This window comes from Brachycentrus maculatus, unplaced genomic scaffold (genome assembly GCF_059751285.1).
Source record: "Brachycentrus maculatus isolate JH-2025_06_01 unplaced genomic scaffold, ASM5975128v1 h1tg000358l, whole genome shotgun sequence".
Lineage (NCBI taxonomy): Eukaryota > Metazoa > Arthropoda > Insecta > Trichoptera > Brachycentridae > Brachycentrus > Brachycentrus maculatus.
In genome coordinates this window covers 416,879-432,832 of record NW_028281107.1, presented here as the reverse complement: position 1 = coordinate 432,832, position 15,954 = coordinate 416,879, and the positions used below count along the sequence as shown (strand labels likewise).

Genomic DNA, 15,954 nt, shown 5'->3' with positions numbered 1-15,954 from the left:
AAATTTCATTTCCTTTACAAACTTCACTGTAACCGATGTGTTACCGAAAAGCCTATATTAGAGGCTTGTCTGCAGGTAGGATAGTAAGGATAGGGAAGGTAAATGTGAATAATTTACCAATTCAACTTATTTTGAACCTGGCGGGAATCTAACCCACGACTCCAGTTTTGCAGTCGAGCGTCTACCCAACTACGCCACAGCACCTAGTGTAACAGCGTAATAATTAAATCAACACACATTTGATGGATTGAAAGACTCACGTGGCGTATTCTCCGACGATGTACGCGGCGGCACAGAGCACCGCGGCCAGGGCTCCGCCGGCGGGCCGCCCAGTCCCCCTGGCCCAGCCCTCCAGCAGGGAGGCCATCTCGCCCACGGCGAACTCGCGGATGGCGTGCACGCGCACACACACGTCCACCAGCTGCTCTGACAGCAGGTTTCCTGAACCGAGGTATAAGGGTTCAAATTTATGTGACAGTACTAGAGGCATAAAGCAGTATGGTGCCCCAATTTCAAAACCTAACAACACCTCTTTGTAAAATTGCTCAGAAATCAACAAAAACTATTTTAAACTTACGCACACAATTTTCTACATTACAAAATGGTATACTTCTTCTTCTAACCCTTATCCACACCCAATAGTGCATAGGGCATCTTGATCGTTAAATACGCGAAGCAAAGGTTATCAGCCTACCGCTTCGAGTATAAGTCAAGGGTTATTATATTAAATAAATATTAGACTGAAAAATCAGTAATACTTATTTTGACTCTCTTGGAAATTGAACCCGGGACCTCCAGCATGGTAACCTAGCGCGCTAACCATTACACTATAGAGGCGGACAAATGACAATGGTGGACAGTGGTAAACAATAAATAATAACTATAAGTCACTCCCCAAGCACAAGAGCTCAGTTTCTTTATTTGAGAGAACCATGTCATTGATTTTAAGATTGTAAGTCGGGTTGTGGTCCCGTGGTTAGTGTTGCGGACTCTTAAGTCAGAGTTTCTCGTTTTGAACCCACTCTACCACAATTTGATATCTATTTCTAATAATGAGCCGCTCAGGCTCACGGAAATAGTATGAAATTGAAATATTTGTGTAAACAATAAAAACACAAATATTTCTCTTAAGAAAAAAAAATGTTAAAGTAGAAACGTCATTCATTTGAACCCTTATCCGCACCCCAATGGTGCATAGGGCACTGCATCATATAAACGCAGTGTTATCTTGATCGTTAACACATGAAGGAAAGGTGATCAGCCCTCCAGTCCAAGGTAATATTGAATAAATATAAGAGTGAAAAAATCACTTATATTTGTTTGACCCTCTGGGAATTGAACCCGGGGCCTCCAGAACGGCAGCCGAGCGTGCTGACCATTACACTACGGAGGCGGACAAAAAAAGAAATATCTAGAAAATTAATTAATTTAATTTTTTTTGTAATCATATCAAATAATTTTCTCACCGTATTTGCTGGCTGTCTCCTGCTGTGTGAGCTCCACCAGCACCGTGATATACCACTCGAAGTTGCTGATGAACTGGTAGTTGTTCTGGGAACATATCTCTACTATCCGGGTGAGCAGTTCGTCTCGGTACAGCGTGCCCTCTGCCTCTTCCATATGCACCATCAGCTTCTTGACTATCTCCATCAAGTTCTTCCGCGATACCTGTGTTGGGATCAGACAGAGCATTAGTAATACAATCAGATTTGTCCTACGTTTTCTTTTTGTCTGATATATCGCTCACTCCTTTCAACAATGTCATAAATCAAAAAACTTAGAGAGAAGAGTTATTGCTTCCACAAGGGTCACAACCCTCAGTAATGAGGAATAAGACGGAAAAGAAGAAGAATATGTTTTTTTAGTTGCATATATGTACGAGGGTTTATACATGTCGCTCACTCCTTTTAACAACGTCATATATCAAAAAACTTGATTTTTCAGAAGATCGTTTTGAAAGTTTAAAAATATAATAAAATGTTTTAAAAATAAATATCAAGCCACTTATTGAACTTTTTACTGTGCAACTGATCTTTTTTGGTAAAACCTGAATGTTTTTTCTCCATTTGAAAAATATTTAGTATATTTAAAAAAAATAATACCTTTTCTTCAAAATGCAAAAACAACACTTTCTGCCCTGTAGCGGGTAAATATTAAGTATAAAATATCCCGCTTTTGCTGGGATATAGTACATTTTCTGGGCATTCCGAAAACATGCATAACTGAAAATTAACGATTTTTGATATATGACGTTTTTGAAAGGAGTGAGCGATATACCATCATCATTACTTAATTTAATCTTAACATTTGTTTGAAAATGCCATAACAAGGCGAAACAATTGTCACAAATTTTTTTTTTGTGTTTTTTGACAGTAAAATACAATTTGGTAGACTCGAAAAATCGGTGTTTCATTTTAATATTGAATATATAAATCATTGCTTAACCTAGCCAGATCTAACAGGGGGATTGAAATCCTACAAATGTTATTTTAATTGATAACTTTAGTATTAGAAGAGCTTCTTACTCCATATTATTTGTATTCTTAAAAATATATTTAAAAAAAAAAACGCTTTTTTGAAAACCACAATTACTTGGTCCCGCGAGATCTATGTGCTTATATATTGGTACAGTAATTTTTTGTCTACGACATTTTGTTTCTTTCACTTTAATAAATGTGGTACTACGAGAGAGCGAGACAACTAACTAGCCGGCTTTCGTTTGATCCGATTTCCGGCCTCTCGCTTATCAGATCAGCGCGTTCAGTCGGCATTTGACGGCGCGTTGGAAAATATGTGGCACCTATGACTCAGCTAGCAACAATTTGGTACTTGCTGCGTACTACAATTTCCATACAAATATGAACTAGGGGTCCCTTTGGATCACGTGTTATTTTTGGATGTTCAGTACGTGAAAGATTAAACATTATGATGCAATATTCTCGACGTCTAGGAACAGTCAGCAACACATACAGACATACGTACCATACCATACAGCAAGCCGAGTGCCCGCAAGCGAATGGACTCATCCTTATCATCCAAACACTGCAGGATGAGGTCTTTGTGTGCTTGCACACTCTTGGGATGAGTCTTCAGGATCTTGGACATGGCCAACAGGCCCAGGTACTTTACTGAAAACACAAATGAGGGATGAAGTATGTAGGAACCCTGAGGATAGATGCAGTTTTTTTAAGTATTACACTATTTGTTACATGGTCTGCTATGCTGACTGAACGCGGGGATTAATAAAATGCACCACTGCGAGATTAATACATTTGAATTTAATATCATTTTTCATTTTCATTCAAACCCTTATCCGCACCCCAATGGTGCATAGGGCACTGCATCATATAAACGCAGTGTTATCTCGATCGTTAACACATGAAGGAAAGGTGATCAGCCCTCCGCTACCGGTACCAGTCCAAGGTAATATTGAATAAATATAAGAGTGAAAAAATCACTTATATTTATTTGACCCCCCCTGGGAATCGAACCCGGGACCTCCAGTACGGTAGCCGAGCGTGCTGACCATTACGCTACGGAGGCGGACAATTTAATATCAATTTCAACTAAAAAAACAAATGGTATTTTTACACACTTTCAAAGAACAAAACAACATTAAAAGATCAACCCTTTGACTGATGAGTTTAATGAAGTTGTTACATATTTGGAAAAAGGCAGGTTTTTTAAATTTCTGATAATGAAATAATGCATTGCAATGTATTAAATAACAATGTTTTTTATTGAATGTTTAAACTAAGAGAACTTTTAACTACTTTTGAAACTGATACACATAGGTTTTCCATCTAGTATTTCTAATCCATAACTACGGTAAAATCAGTTATTTCTTCGCTGTTTATAAGTGTTCTATTTGCTTACTTTTGGTAGAGCGCGAGAGACGCCAAAAACATCATACATATCGGAATTGGGTTTGCGGTTACTAGTGATTAGTATACGACCCTAATAAGTATACTAATTAGGGTCGGGGTTGTAATAATAATAAGTATATTAATCGTTATATATATACATATAGTATATTAATGTCCGCCTCCATAGTGTAATGGTCAGCACGCTCGGCTACCGTTCTGGAGGTCCCAGGTTCGATTAATTTTAAATAAATATAAGTGATTTTAATAAATATAAGTGATTTAAAATAAATGTAAGTGATTTTTTCACTGTCATATTTATTCAATATTACCCTGGACTGGTACCTGAAGCGGAGGGCTGATCACCTTTCCTTCATGTGTAAAACGATCAAGATAACACTGCGTTTAAATGATCAGAGGCCTATGCACCATTGGGGTGCGGATAAGGGTTTTATTATTATTATTTTTATTATATTAATCGTTATGGGGTGTAAACCTTGTGTGAATTGGTAGAGCTCTCTACAAATTTATGTTAAATATTTTATGGAGACTCACGGTTTTGGTCCGAGTCTTCTATGAGGATACGCAGCTTCTGCACACACAAGTTGATTGGCATCCCGCTGTCGTGCGGCATACCGCTGCTGATGGAGATGAGGACGGCGATCACCGTGTTGATGCATTCGTAGAGAAGTGACATGGCTGACGTGCTATACATATATGATACAATAATAATATAAAGTACATACCAGTTTTGTAATTTAAATTCACAGTTAACACACTTTGGACGGGAAAGTTATATTTATTTCTACCCGTTCGGTCGATTGATGCTTAAGGACGGGAAGGGTATTTTTACCTTCTGCGGAGGGCTCATTTTAAAGGCAGAAAAGAAGGAATTATCCTATATTTTCATATGAATATTTTTTTTATTTTTTTTTATTTGTATACATTTATTTAAATCTAATTTTTTTTTTGCAGAGACCCACCAAGCCACCTTGTGTGTCTTGTCAGTGGAGTTCTTTTTTCATACATTTTTTATTGTTTTTTATCCATTTTAACCTAATATACACATTAAAAAAGAGAGAAAAATTAAGAATATAAACATTTTACAATTTTCATCAAATTAACTCTCGAACCCATTCCTTTATTTTGCCTTTGTTCCATATTTTATTTTGACCTCTAATATCCGTCGGCAACAAATTAAAAATGTTCAGAACGATATATTGCAGTGTTGGACTCTCATATTTATTGTTAATTCTAGTAATAATATAACCAATCTCTTTGTTAAGGTCTCAACTATATTATCAAATCCCGTCACCAGCGGTCCGCAAGTGTAAAAAATACCCGTCCGAAATGTGTTAACAATGCTAGTGACCTTTTCTGTCCATAGCACACAGTACTAAACATTATTATACAAAACATAAAATGCCAAGTTGCGAATCTGCTAAAACATCATTTTTAGATGTCCAAGTTAAAATATTAGGATTTGGATCTAAATCTGATGGAAACCTTGGAAAATAAGAGAGGCGTCAGAAGACCTCAAAAAAGATGGATAGCACTGATATTCATTGTGGAAATGTAGCCAGAAAGCAAGCATATACAGGATCTATAAAAAATAATTTATAAGAGAAAATGGGGATAATATAATGAAATAAAAGCAAATCAACTATGTATTTGGGTGTCACGAAATTTTTTAGAATACATATTTTACATTATTGCAGAGTTTCTTTTATTTCAGTTCGTTATTATATTTTCTTTTTCATTTGACACTAGAAAATTTGTACTCTTAGAAAAATTCTACTTATTTTCACAAACACAAAAATTCAGAATAACTAAAAATACTTACGATAGGGTTTTTATTTTTAATTTCAGTAATGCAAATTTTCTATAACTCTTTTCAAAAATGTATGTGATACATTTTTGAAAATTTATTAAATACATAAAATAATTTTTTTTAATTTAAATATAAATATATTTTTTAATGGTACAGTACCTACCACATCTCAAAATGCAAAATTTATTGTCTTTTTCATATGTGGCGCGAGCACCTCCTAAGCACAAGGTATTTAAATACATTAAATCTCCATAGAAATACCTGTGAATGAGGTTTGTGAGCGGTTCAATGAGTTTCTTTCCCAAGCGGGGCTCCAGGGGGGTCAGGGCTCCAAACTGCAAGCAGACAGAAGGGGGCTAGCCACACTACCGCAGAGATACTAGGTCTAGCACATTATGGGGCGCGCACACTTGCACACACACACACACCTGCAGATTAGAGTCACCAGGGGCTGGGTCAGTCTGCGGCCCAACTCCGGATCAATGTGGGTCATGATTCCCAACTATACAAAATATATAGCTTTAAAAATGTAAAGTACAGCTTTGAAAATGGGCTATTCCACATTCCGAGATTATATATTTTGTTAGTTCATTTTCAAACTTGTAAAACTTAACCACTTAACAGTTGAGTTTTGGCTCAGGCAAATCAATAGCACCAAGTTGGAATACGATTTGCCTGAGCAGCACTCGGACTCACAATGCAACACAAACTCTTTGCCCGAGTCACGTTCGGGATAAACTGGCAGCTGATTAATGTTTAAATGCCATTATGGAAATTTCAATAAAAAAATCAGATGTGATCTTTATAAGATAGACGTAGTAGACTCGAGAGCGGCTCGATGATTTGGGGGCCACACGAGCTTAAGTACTCTCTTATGGTAGAGAAAGTCCAAAAGAGGTTTTTGAGGTATCTCTACATGAGAGAGTACGGCTATTATCCTTGGCTCTACCCGACCCAGTTTCTCCAGGGTATGCTTGGCTACAATAGTTTAGAGACTAGAAGGAATGTGTATTTGATTACGCATTTTTATCGATTGTTGCGCGGTATGATCGATAATCCTGAAATTATCCAGAGCATTGGTCTGTATGTTCCCGATAGTTACCTAAGACAGCGTCGGCATAGATTGTTCCTATACACAGGACCAACCTGCCGATGGTTATGCCTGTAGGAAGAGCTACCGCTATGTTGAACAATATCACATTGGATATTGATCTGTTCCATGTGTCCGAAGGAGTTTTCCGAAGCGGGATTCTTCTACACCTTTAAGTCTTATTGCTTACTTTTATTATAATATATACGCCTTGAATATTGTTTGTAATGTATATATTATTTTTTTATTAAATAAATTGAATTGAAAATTGAATTGAATTGAAGATTATTGCTAAATTTTGAATAGAAAGTATTTTCATAAATTACACTTGTTTTAAATATTTTGTTTTGTTTTACACATGATTTCAGTTAAATTTGCACACAACTACACTTTACATATTTTTACAGAATTAATTACATTATAGCTGTTTTAGCTTAACTTTTGATATATTTTGGAGGCTAATATGACAGTCAAAGTGCACATCGCACAAATATGTATGTGTGTTTTAAACCTTAGATTTATCTCATCATTTTGTTTACATGGAAAGTACCGGTAGCACATTTAGCTGACAAAACAACACCCCCTATTCATAGAGGCACTTACATAGAAAAGCCTGTTTTATTGAGAGATCAAGAGTTTTCATTAGTATTCAGATGAGATGGATTACAGCGGTTTTGGGGGCTGCTGTGAATAGCATTGAAACATTGCAGAAAACACTCACGAGTTTGATGATCTTGATGAGCATCCAGTTGTTAGTGGAAGTGGTCATCAGCTTGAAGAAGACGGGGGCAAGGGACAGGTAATTCTTGGGGTTCTTTCTAGCCAACTCACACACCACGTTGACGGCAGCAGACTGCACCCCTAAAATTAGATCAAAATTTGCTTTATGGTCTTAGCCCTATGGTTACCAGTACTTTTGTAGACACAGTTACTATTAGTTACTATTATTATAGATACAGTCACTATTATGCCAGTATACTATTATTACTATTATACTATTTCTCCACCTCCGTATTGTAATGGTCAGCACGCTCGGCTACCATACTGGAGGTCCCGGGTTTGATTCCCAGGGGGGGGTCAAATAAATATTAGTGATTTTTTCACTGTAATATTTATTCAATATAACCCTGGACTGGTACCTGAAGCGGAGGGCTGATCACCTTTCCTTCGTGTTAAGGATCAAGATAACACTGCGTTTATATGATGCAGTGCCCTATGCACCATTGGGTGCGGATAAGGGTTTGAATGAATGAAAATTATGCCAGAATACTGCGATTTAAACATAAACAATTAGTAAAATGTGTTCGATAATTTATAATTATCTAATTATCTATGCCATTGTTTTATCTTTGACGTGATGAAAATATCTCTCGGAGTTTAGTTTTAACTAAATATATTTGAACCCTTATCCGCACCCCAATGGTGCATAGGGCACTGCATCCTATAAACACAGTGTTATCTTGATCGTTTACACACGAAGGAATGGCGTTCAGCCCTCCACTTCAGGTACCAGTCCAGGGTAATATTGAACAAATATTAAAGTGATAAAATCACTTATATATATTAGACCCCCCTGTGGGATTCGAACCCGGGACCTCCAGAGCGGTAGCCGAGCGTACTGATCATTACACTACGGAGGCGGACAAATATATGCAACATTATAAAAAAGCGACTAACAAGTAAATGCTGCTCGCTTAATGTCCACCTCTTTTTTACGCCGAGCATAACACTGCAACTCAAATGACTCCTGACCTAACTGAAGGACATTCAGTGTTGAAAGAAATATAGTAGGGGTACGAGTAATTAATAAATGTCTGATACTTTTATAAATCTTCATGACGTCAGATCCGACGGCTCCGGTATTTCTCGCTAGAGTAGCAAAAGCCAAAATATCGGATTTTGGTAACCAAAGGGTTAGGGGAACCAATGAGTTCAATAAGAGTGTCAACTAGCTGCCAAAGTATGTCCAATATAAAGGGAAAATAGGTATAGAAGGGATATCTGTCTCCTAGCGCATTAGAACTATAGGAGTATAGAACATTTTGTTGCCTCAAACAAATTTTCATGGATGTTCCCTCATCAGCAATCCAGTTATGTCTTTAACCTGTTGGAGGTGACAGATATGATGATTACTCACCCGGATCAGGGTCTTCTAGTTTCTCCCGTAACCGCGGGAAGGCTGGCCGGAGAGCTTCCGGGTACTTAAGGAAGACTTTATACATCATCAGGACGGCTTTCATCCTCAGGTACGGCTTTGTGGAACTCATCTAAAATTCAATACCACATATAAAATATTACAGCTTCTTCAGTTTTATTATTTAATAATATAAAGAGTTCGATTGTGGTCCCATGGTTAGTAGCTCTTTGACATATCGCTCACTCCTTTCAAGAACGTCATAAATAAAAAATTGTCAATTTTCAGTTGTGCGTGTTTTTGGAATGCCCAGAAAATGTACTATATCCCAGCAAAAGCGGCAATTTTTTTACTTAATATTTACCTGCTACAGGGCAGAAAGTGTTGTTTTTGCATTTTGAAGAAAAGGTATTGTTTGATTATTTTTTCAAATAAACTAAATATTTTTCAAATGGAGAAAAAACCTTCAGGTTTTACCTAAAAGGATCTGTTGCACAGTAAAAAGTTCAATAAGTGGCTTGATATTTATTTTTAACACTTTGTATTATATTTTTAAACTTTAAAAATGTTCTCCTGAAAAATCAAGTTTTTGATTTATGAGGTTCTTGAAAGGAGTGAGCGATATGACTAGATTCCTATCTTCAATAGCCTACAAAAAACTGTATAAATTAAAACATTTGTGTATATAATAAGTTCACAAATATTTCTCTTTTTATAAAAAAAAATCCATTTAGAATTTTCGTAGATACAGTTTTAAGATAGAGACGTATAATAAATTAGATTTTTTTATTTACTTAAGTAAAACAATAAAAAAGTTTGTATCTTAAAGCGGTTGAAGTTTTATAACATTGACCAAGGACAGGGTTTGACGTTGATCATGTGTTGAATGGCTATCAATTAGTCTGGGTAGGTAGAGCATAAAACATTTAAAAAAAATTATAATTTTCACAGTTGCATAACTCAAAATTATAAAAATGAGACAATATATAAGCCACTCTTTTTAAAGGAGAAAAAAAGGTCGTTTGATCCTTCAAGTTGTGAATTAATTTCTATGGGAATGAAAAAATTCAATTATATTTCAGTTAGAATGAGAAATTCCACAAAATTTAAAGAAATAAGTTTATTTTGGGTTATCTGAGAAAAAAGGTATGGCATGCTGATTAAAAATAGTGTGCTAATTTTTATTTGAAACAATACATGATACAAGTAAGTTGAAAATGTTATCAAGGTTACAGAGATAATACAGGATTTATCTAACTATAAACACACTGTTTCAATCATCTCAAATGGCCAAAATAATGACAAACACGTTGCTTCACAGAATAATTTCATGCGACAATAAAATAAGTGAAAAATATTGCAAGTAATTGAAAAATGCTTTTCAACACATTGTTAGTGGAAAAGGCTGCAAAGCGTGCATACATACTGTTGGTAGAGAGCGGGAGATGTTTATAAGCGTTCTATTTGCTTACTTTTGATAGAGCGCGAGACGTCAAATATATTGTATAGATTGGAATTGGGTTTGCAGTTACTTGTGATTAATTAGTTTATGGAGGGTCGGGCGGCAGACTGTCTGAGTATAATTAGGGTCGGAGTTGATGAAAAACCATCCGACCAATGTGTTGGATTTCAAATGAGAAAACAGTCCTTTTTCTTCTTTTAACCCTCACCCGCACCCCAATGGTGCATAGGGCACTGCATCATATAAGCGCAGTGTTTTCTTGATTGTTAACACATGAAGGAAAGCTGATCAGCCCTCCGCTTCAGGCACTAGTCCAGGGTAATATTTAGTAAATATTAGTGTGAAAAATCACTATATTTATTTAACTTTCCCTGGGGATCGAACCCAGGATCTCCAGAATGGTAGCCGAGCATGCGGACCATTACACTACAGAGGCAAACAGTCCAGTAGAAAAAATTCCCAAAGCTTAGCTTCTTTGTTCTAACCTTCGATTAGTACCATAGTGCTCAAATGAAGGTAGGTACTTACTAATGTCATGATATCGTTGGCGAGATCTCGAGCAAGGTCCCCGGACACGAAGCAGCTGAGTCCGCTTAGTGCCAATCCCGCCTCGTACTGATTGGAAGAATTCAGCTCTTTACGGATCATGTTGGTGGTCAACATGAGCAGCTGTAAGCAGAACACAAACATCATGCCTCCTGGGCTGGGATCCATTAATTCTTGAAACCTGTATATATCGCTGGTTAAATGCCAAAGGGCCACAATGCAAAAAAAAACATTAAACTCTTTATTCCAAAAATGGTATCTAAATCCTCAACATATTTATATTCGAAAGACACCCATGAGTCTAGCGTTAGAAATGGACATTTCGCTCACTCCTTTCAAGAACGTCATAAATCAAAAAACTTGATTTTTCAGGAGAACGTTTTTAAAGTTTAAAAATATAATACAATGTATTAAAAATAAATATCAAGCCACTTATTGAACTTTTCACCGTGCAACAGATGTTTTTGGGTAAAACCTGAAGGTTTTTTCTCCGTTTGAAAAATATTAAGTATTTTTTTAAAAATAATTAAACAATACCTTTTCTTCAAAATGCAAAACAACACTTTCTGCCCTGTAGCGGGTATATATTGAGTAAAAAATATGGCGCTTTTGCTGGGATATAGTACATTTTCTGGGCATTCTGAAAACATGCACAACTGAAAATTGTCGATTTTTGATTTATGACGTTCTTGAAAGGAGTGAGCGATTTCTAAAGCTAGAGTCATGGGTGTCTTTTTCGAATGTGAAAATGTTAACCATTTAGATACTACTCTTGGAATAAAGACTTTTTTATGTTTTTTTTTTCGTTATGAAAGATACCCATGATTTTAGCGGTAGAAATGGACATTTCTAAAGCTAGAATCATGGGTGTCTTTTTCGAATATGAAAATGTTGACGATTTAGATACCATTTTTGAAATAAAGAGTTTAATTTTTTTTTGCATTGTGACCCTTTGGTATTTAACCAGCAAAATATATGATGGTCATAGATCCTTCCGCATAAGACCATAATGCAATATGGATGTTCAATAATGGACAAAATGGTGAACGCTATACAAGTGTATAAAGTGTACTCTTAAGCCAGCCAAATGCCAGGTCGTAAGCCCTGGGATGCTCAGACTTCCATCTTCTTTGATAAAAAAAGGGAAAAATGATTACTTGTTTCATATCAGGTTGAGACATCCTTAAAATTGACATCTCATCCGTAGGGTGAATAATCCAGTGTCCGATATAATAAATAATATTAATATTGTTATATTATTTTTTGACATCTCATCAAAGATGAAGAAGAATATGGAAGTCTGGGTATTTACGAGGCTGACGACCGTCATAGGCTGGTTTAAGTGATCACTTTACACACATGTAACATTCACCAATTCTACCCATTATTGACAACCACACTACTCAAATTCTCGGAAGTTCTACATAAATGAACCAATTTTGAAACATTATTCTTGAATCACTAGAACTTCACTAGAGACATCTATTGGTGAGATGAAAATAAGCTTTTTACTAAGCAGAAACTCTTTTATTAGTATATGAGGTCCAAATCCTGGATTATAATCACACACACGAGAAACGCCAGAAAACATCATTTTCATTTTTATCAAAAAATAATAAAAAAATAACTCCTGTAATTGGAGATAATCCAGATTTTGAGAACAAGTATTTGGACACACTCAAAATGTTGTAAATATTCATCATCATCATATCAGCCCGTTGAGGTCCACTGCTGGACAAAGGCCTCCCCCTTCCGCCTCCACTCCTCCCGATCCTGCACCGTCCCCATCCACTGTCTTCCAGCAAACTTCCTGATGTCGTCCACCCATCTCATCGGTGGACGTCCTTGAGGCCTCTGGTTCCTCGGTCTCCACACCAGAACGCGTTTCGTCCATCTGTCGTCGGTCATTCTGGCTATGTGACCGGCCCATTTCCACTTCAGCCAAGCAATTCGCTCTAACACGTCACAGACCTGTGTCTGGCGTCGGATCCAATCGTTTCTTTTTTTATCTCTTAATGTTATTCCAAGCATAATTCGCTCCATGCTCCTCTGTGCAACTTGCAACTTATGGGACGATTGCTTGGCCAGAGTCATTGTTTCCGCGCCATTGGTTAGGATGGGTAGAACGCATTGGTTAAACACTCTTGTCTTGAGTGAGTTGGGAATGGGGCTTCGGAATGTGGAATTAAGATTTCCAAAAGCTACCCAAGAGAGATTTATTCTTCTATCCACCTCGCTGGTCTGGTTGTCTCTGCCGATGGTGATTTTGTGACCAAGATAAACATAGCTTTCGACTTTTTCTATAGGTAGATTCCCATTGATGTTGACGTTTGTCATCAATTTAGTCTTTGCTATATTCATCTTGAGTCCAATTTTGGCAGATTCTACCTTTAGGTCTTCAATCATCCCAGTCATCTCATCAAGGCTCTCGGATATAAGGACAATATCATCTGCGAATCTTAGGTGGTGAAGCCGCTCCCCATCGATATTCAGGCCTTTTTGGTTCCAATCTAGACGCTTAAAAACATTTTCTAGAGTGAGTGTAAAGAGTTTTGGAGATATTGTGTCCCCTTGTCTTACGCCTCTCTGAATAGCGAACTTGTCCGTATTGTCGTGTAATTGGATTACTGACGTAGCGTTGCCATATATGTTTTTCAGGAGGGTCGCATATCTCTCATCTATTCTACTGTCTTTCAAAGCGTCCAAAATGGCCCACATCTCTACAGAATCGAAAGCCTTCTCATAGTCAACAAAAGTCACCACAAGTGGTCTTTTGTATTCGTTATACCTTTCTATCACCAGTTTAAGGGTCTGCAGATGGTCACTTGTGCTATATCCCGAGCGAAACCCAGCTTGTTCTCGTGGTTGGTAGAGGTCCAGCTTTGCTGTGATTCTGTTGACTATGATTTTTGTAAAAAGCTTGTAAAGATGTGAGAGGAGACTGATAGGCCTATAGTTCTCTAACTTTCTGGCATCGCCTTTCTTATGAAGAAGAATGATTATTGCATTACACCAATCTAATGGTATAGATCCCTCCTCTAGGCATTTGTTGAATAGGAGAGCCAAGATTTCCCTAAAATGTGGGCTGGTTGATTTGAGCATTTCGGGAATTATGTTATCTTCTCCTGGACTCTTCCTGTTTTTCATTTGCTTAAGTGCTTTATCTATTTCATCCACAATTATGTTAGGCAGATCCTCCGATCCGACATTGCAGATTGGACCTCTTCTCCTATAACTGTAGATGGTAGACTCAGCTGGTCTCGGGATTTTTGATTGGTAAAGAATCTTGTAAAATTTAAAAGCAATATTTAATAGTTCTTCTCTGTTTGTTACAACCTCTCCATTCTCATCCAACAACTTGAAAATTTCAAAATAAATATCAAAAGCGAAAGGTGAAAACTGACAATGAAGAAACCGAGTAGCAAAAATGACATTATTAATTCAATAAAGAGTAGACAAGAGGAAAAAAAATGAAATTGTAAATATTAATATTGTTAAAATATGGCTGACTAAGTATTGCACTCACCGCTTAGTCAAGCCGGAATAAAAATTATTGCATACTATTATTAAACATTACAGTTTTCTTTTTTGCCGTTTTTAGATTTGCTTTATATGTTCTATGAAAGGTTATTAGTGCAAAGGCTTACCTCAGAGTCTGCATGGAAGGACTGGCTAGCGGCTAGGTATCCCACTCGCTTATACGTGAACTTATTCGAACTCATTACTTCTATAATATTGAACACTGCCCATGATATGTCATAACCTAACATTTGTAACTGAAAACAAAAACAACAAAAATATTTATACATTTTAAGAAAATACAACTGCTGAAATGCGATTGCTTAGATGGTTAGCTGGAGAGTCTCTTAGAGAGAAACAATAGAGTTCACGCATTTGTGGAAGCCTGGGTGTAACAGACATCAATAGTAAGGTAGAGGAAAGGCAAATGATATGGTATGGGCACATAGGACGCAGAGAACCTGAACATATTGTAAACCAGGCGATTGCCATAGATCTTCCTCGAAAGACATCTAGAGGAAGATCAAAAAATTCATAGATTATTAATTTAGATTTTTTTAAGCTTATTTATTTTATTTTTTATTGTTTGTCGGCATCCGAGGTGTAATGGTTAGCGTGTTTAGCTACCGTGCTGAAAGTACCGGGTTGATTCCCAGGGGGGGCGAAAATAAATATTACTGGTTATGCACTCTTAATATTACCCTGGACTGGCACCTGAAGCAGAGGGCTGATAACCTTTCCTTCATGTGCTAACGATCAACTATGTTTATATGATGCAGTGCCCTATGCACCATTGGGGTGCAGATAAGGGTTTGAAGTGTGAAGAAGTGAAGATTGAGATTACATAGTTACAAAGGCAGGGTACTTTACCATGTCCATGTCAAAAATAACAACAACAATAAACGCTTTGAGGCGGGTAATATGTTTATTTATTAAGTTATTACTTGAAATATGGGTTAAGTTTTCCAAACAAAGATGGCTAGATTTTAAATTTAAACTTACGTAGGTTAATTTGGCGACGGCATTCGCTTTCACAGCTATATTATCTTGTCGTAATTCTATCTTTATTTCCTCCATACATTGTGCTATATACTTAGCCTGAAAAATAATACATTTCACAAATTAACAATATTGGATTAGCAAAAATTGTGCAAACTGCAATAAAATTATTTACGTAAACACAAAACTATCAACTCAATTGTATATGGACTTCTACACATTATTTTATTAAAAGTTAATTAAAATTCGAAAGGATATTCACCTCATTCTCTTTATTATTTCTAATTCCTCTCACTAAATCTGTCAAATTCTTGTCGAAAAGTCTCTCCAAATTTCCTTTAACTTTCTTGAGAGCCATTTTTGAAGAATGGCCTGGTCCGCCTGAGTTTATTCACTTTTATAAAATGCAATTCCTGTATTTTGACATTTGTATGTGTTCCGAAAATCCAATCCAAATCGAAATCTCGATGACGGACGAACTGTCAAGTTCTATGCCGATAATTTAACTCC

General features: G+C 36.6%; 1 protein-coding gene across 1 annotated transcript in view; it reads right to left on the bottom strand.

Moving 5' to 3' along the window:
- The window catches only part of g (adaptor-related protein complex 3, delta 1 subunit-like garnet), a 25,654-nt gene extending 9,700 nt beyond the window's left edge, over positions 1 to 15,954 (bottom strand). Inside the window, exons 1-11 of the mRNA XM_088269584.1 lie at positions 15,707 to 15,954; positions 15,448 to 15,543; positions 14,574 to 14,702; positions 10,909 to 11,049; positions 8,922 to 9,051; positions 7,506 to 7,645; positions 5,956 to 6,029; positions 4,419 to 4,570; positions 2,983 to 3,128; positions 1,467 to 1,668; positions 261 to 441 (exon numbers count right to left, since the gene is read on the bottom strand). Coding sequence (XP_088125710.1) covers positions 261 to 441; positions 1,467 to 1,668; positions 2,983 to 3,128; positions 4,419 to 4,570; positions 5,956 to 6,029; positions 7,506 to 7,645; positions 8,922 to 9,051; positions 10,909 to 11,049; positions 14,574 to 14,702; positions 15,448 to 15,543; positions 15,707 to 15,802 — 1,487 coding nt within the window. The 5' untranslated portion in view covers positions 15,803 to 15,954. The remainder of the gene's footprint in view (positions 1 to 260; positions 442 to 1,466; positions 1,669 to 2,982; positions 3,129 to 4,418; positions 4,571 to 5,955; positions 6,030 to 7,505; positions 7,646 to 8,921; positions 9,052 to 10,908; positions 11,050 to 14,573; positions 14,703 to 15,447; positions 15,544 to 15,706) is intronic.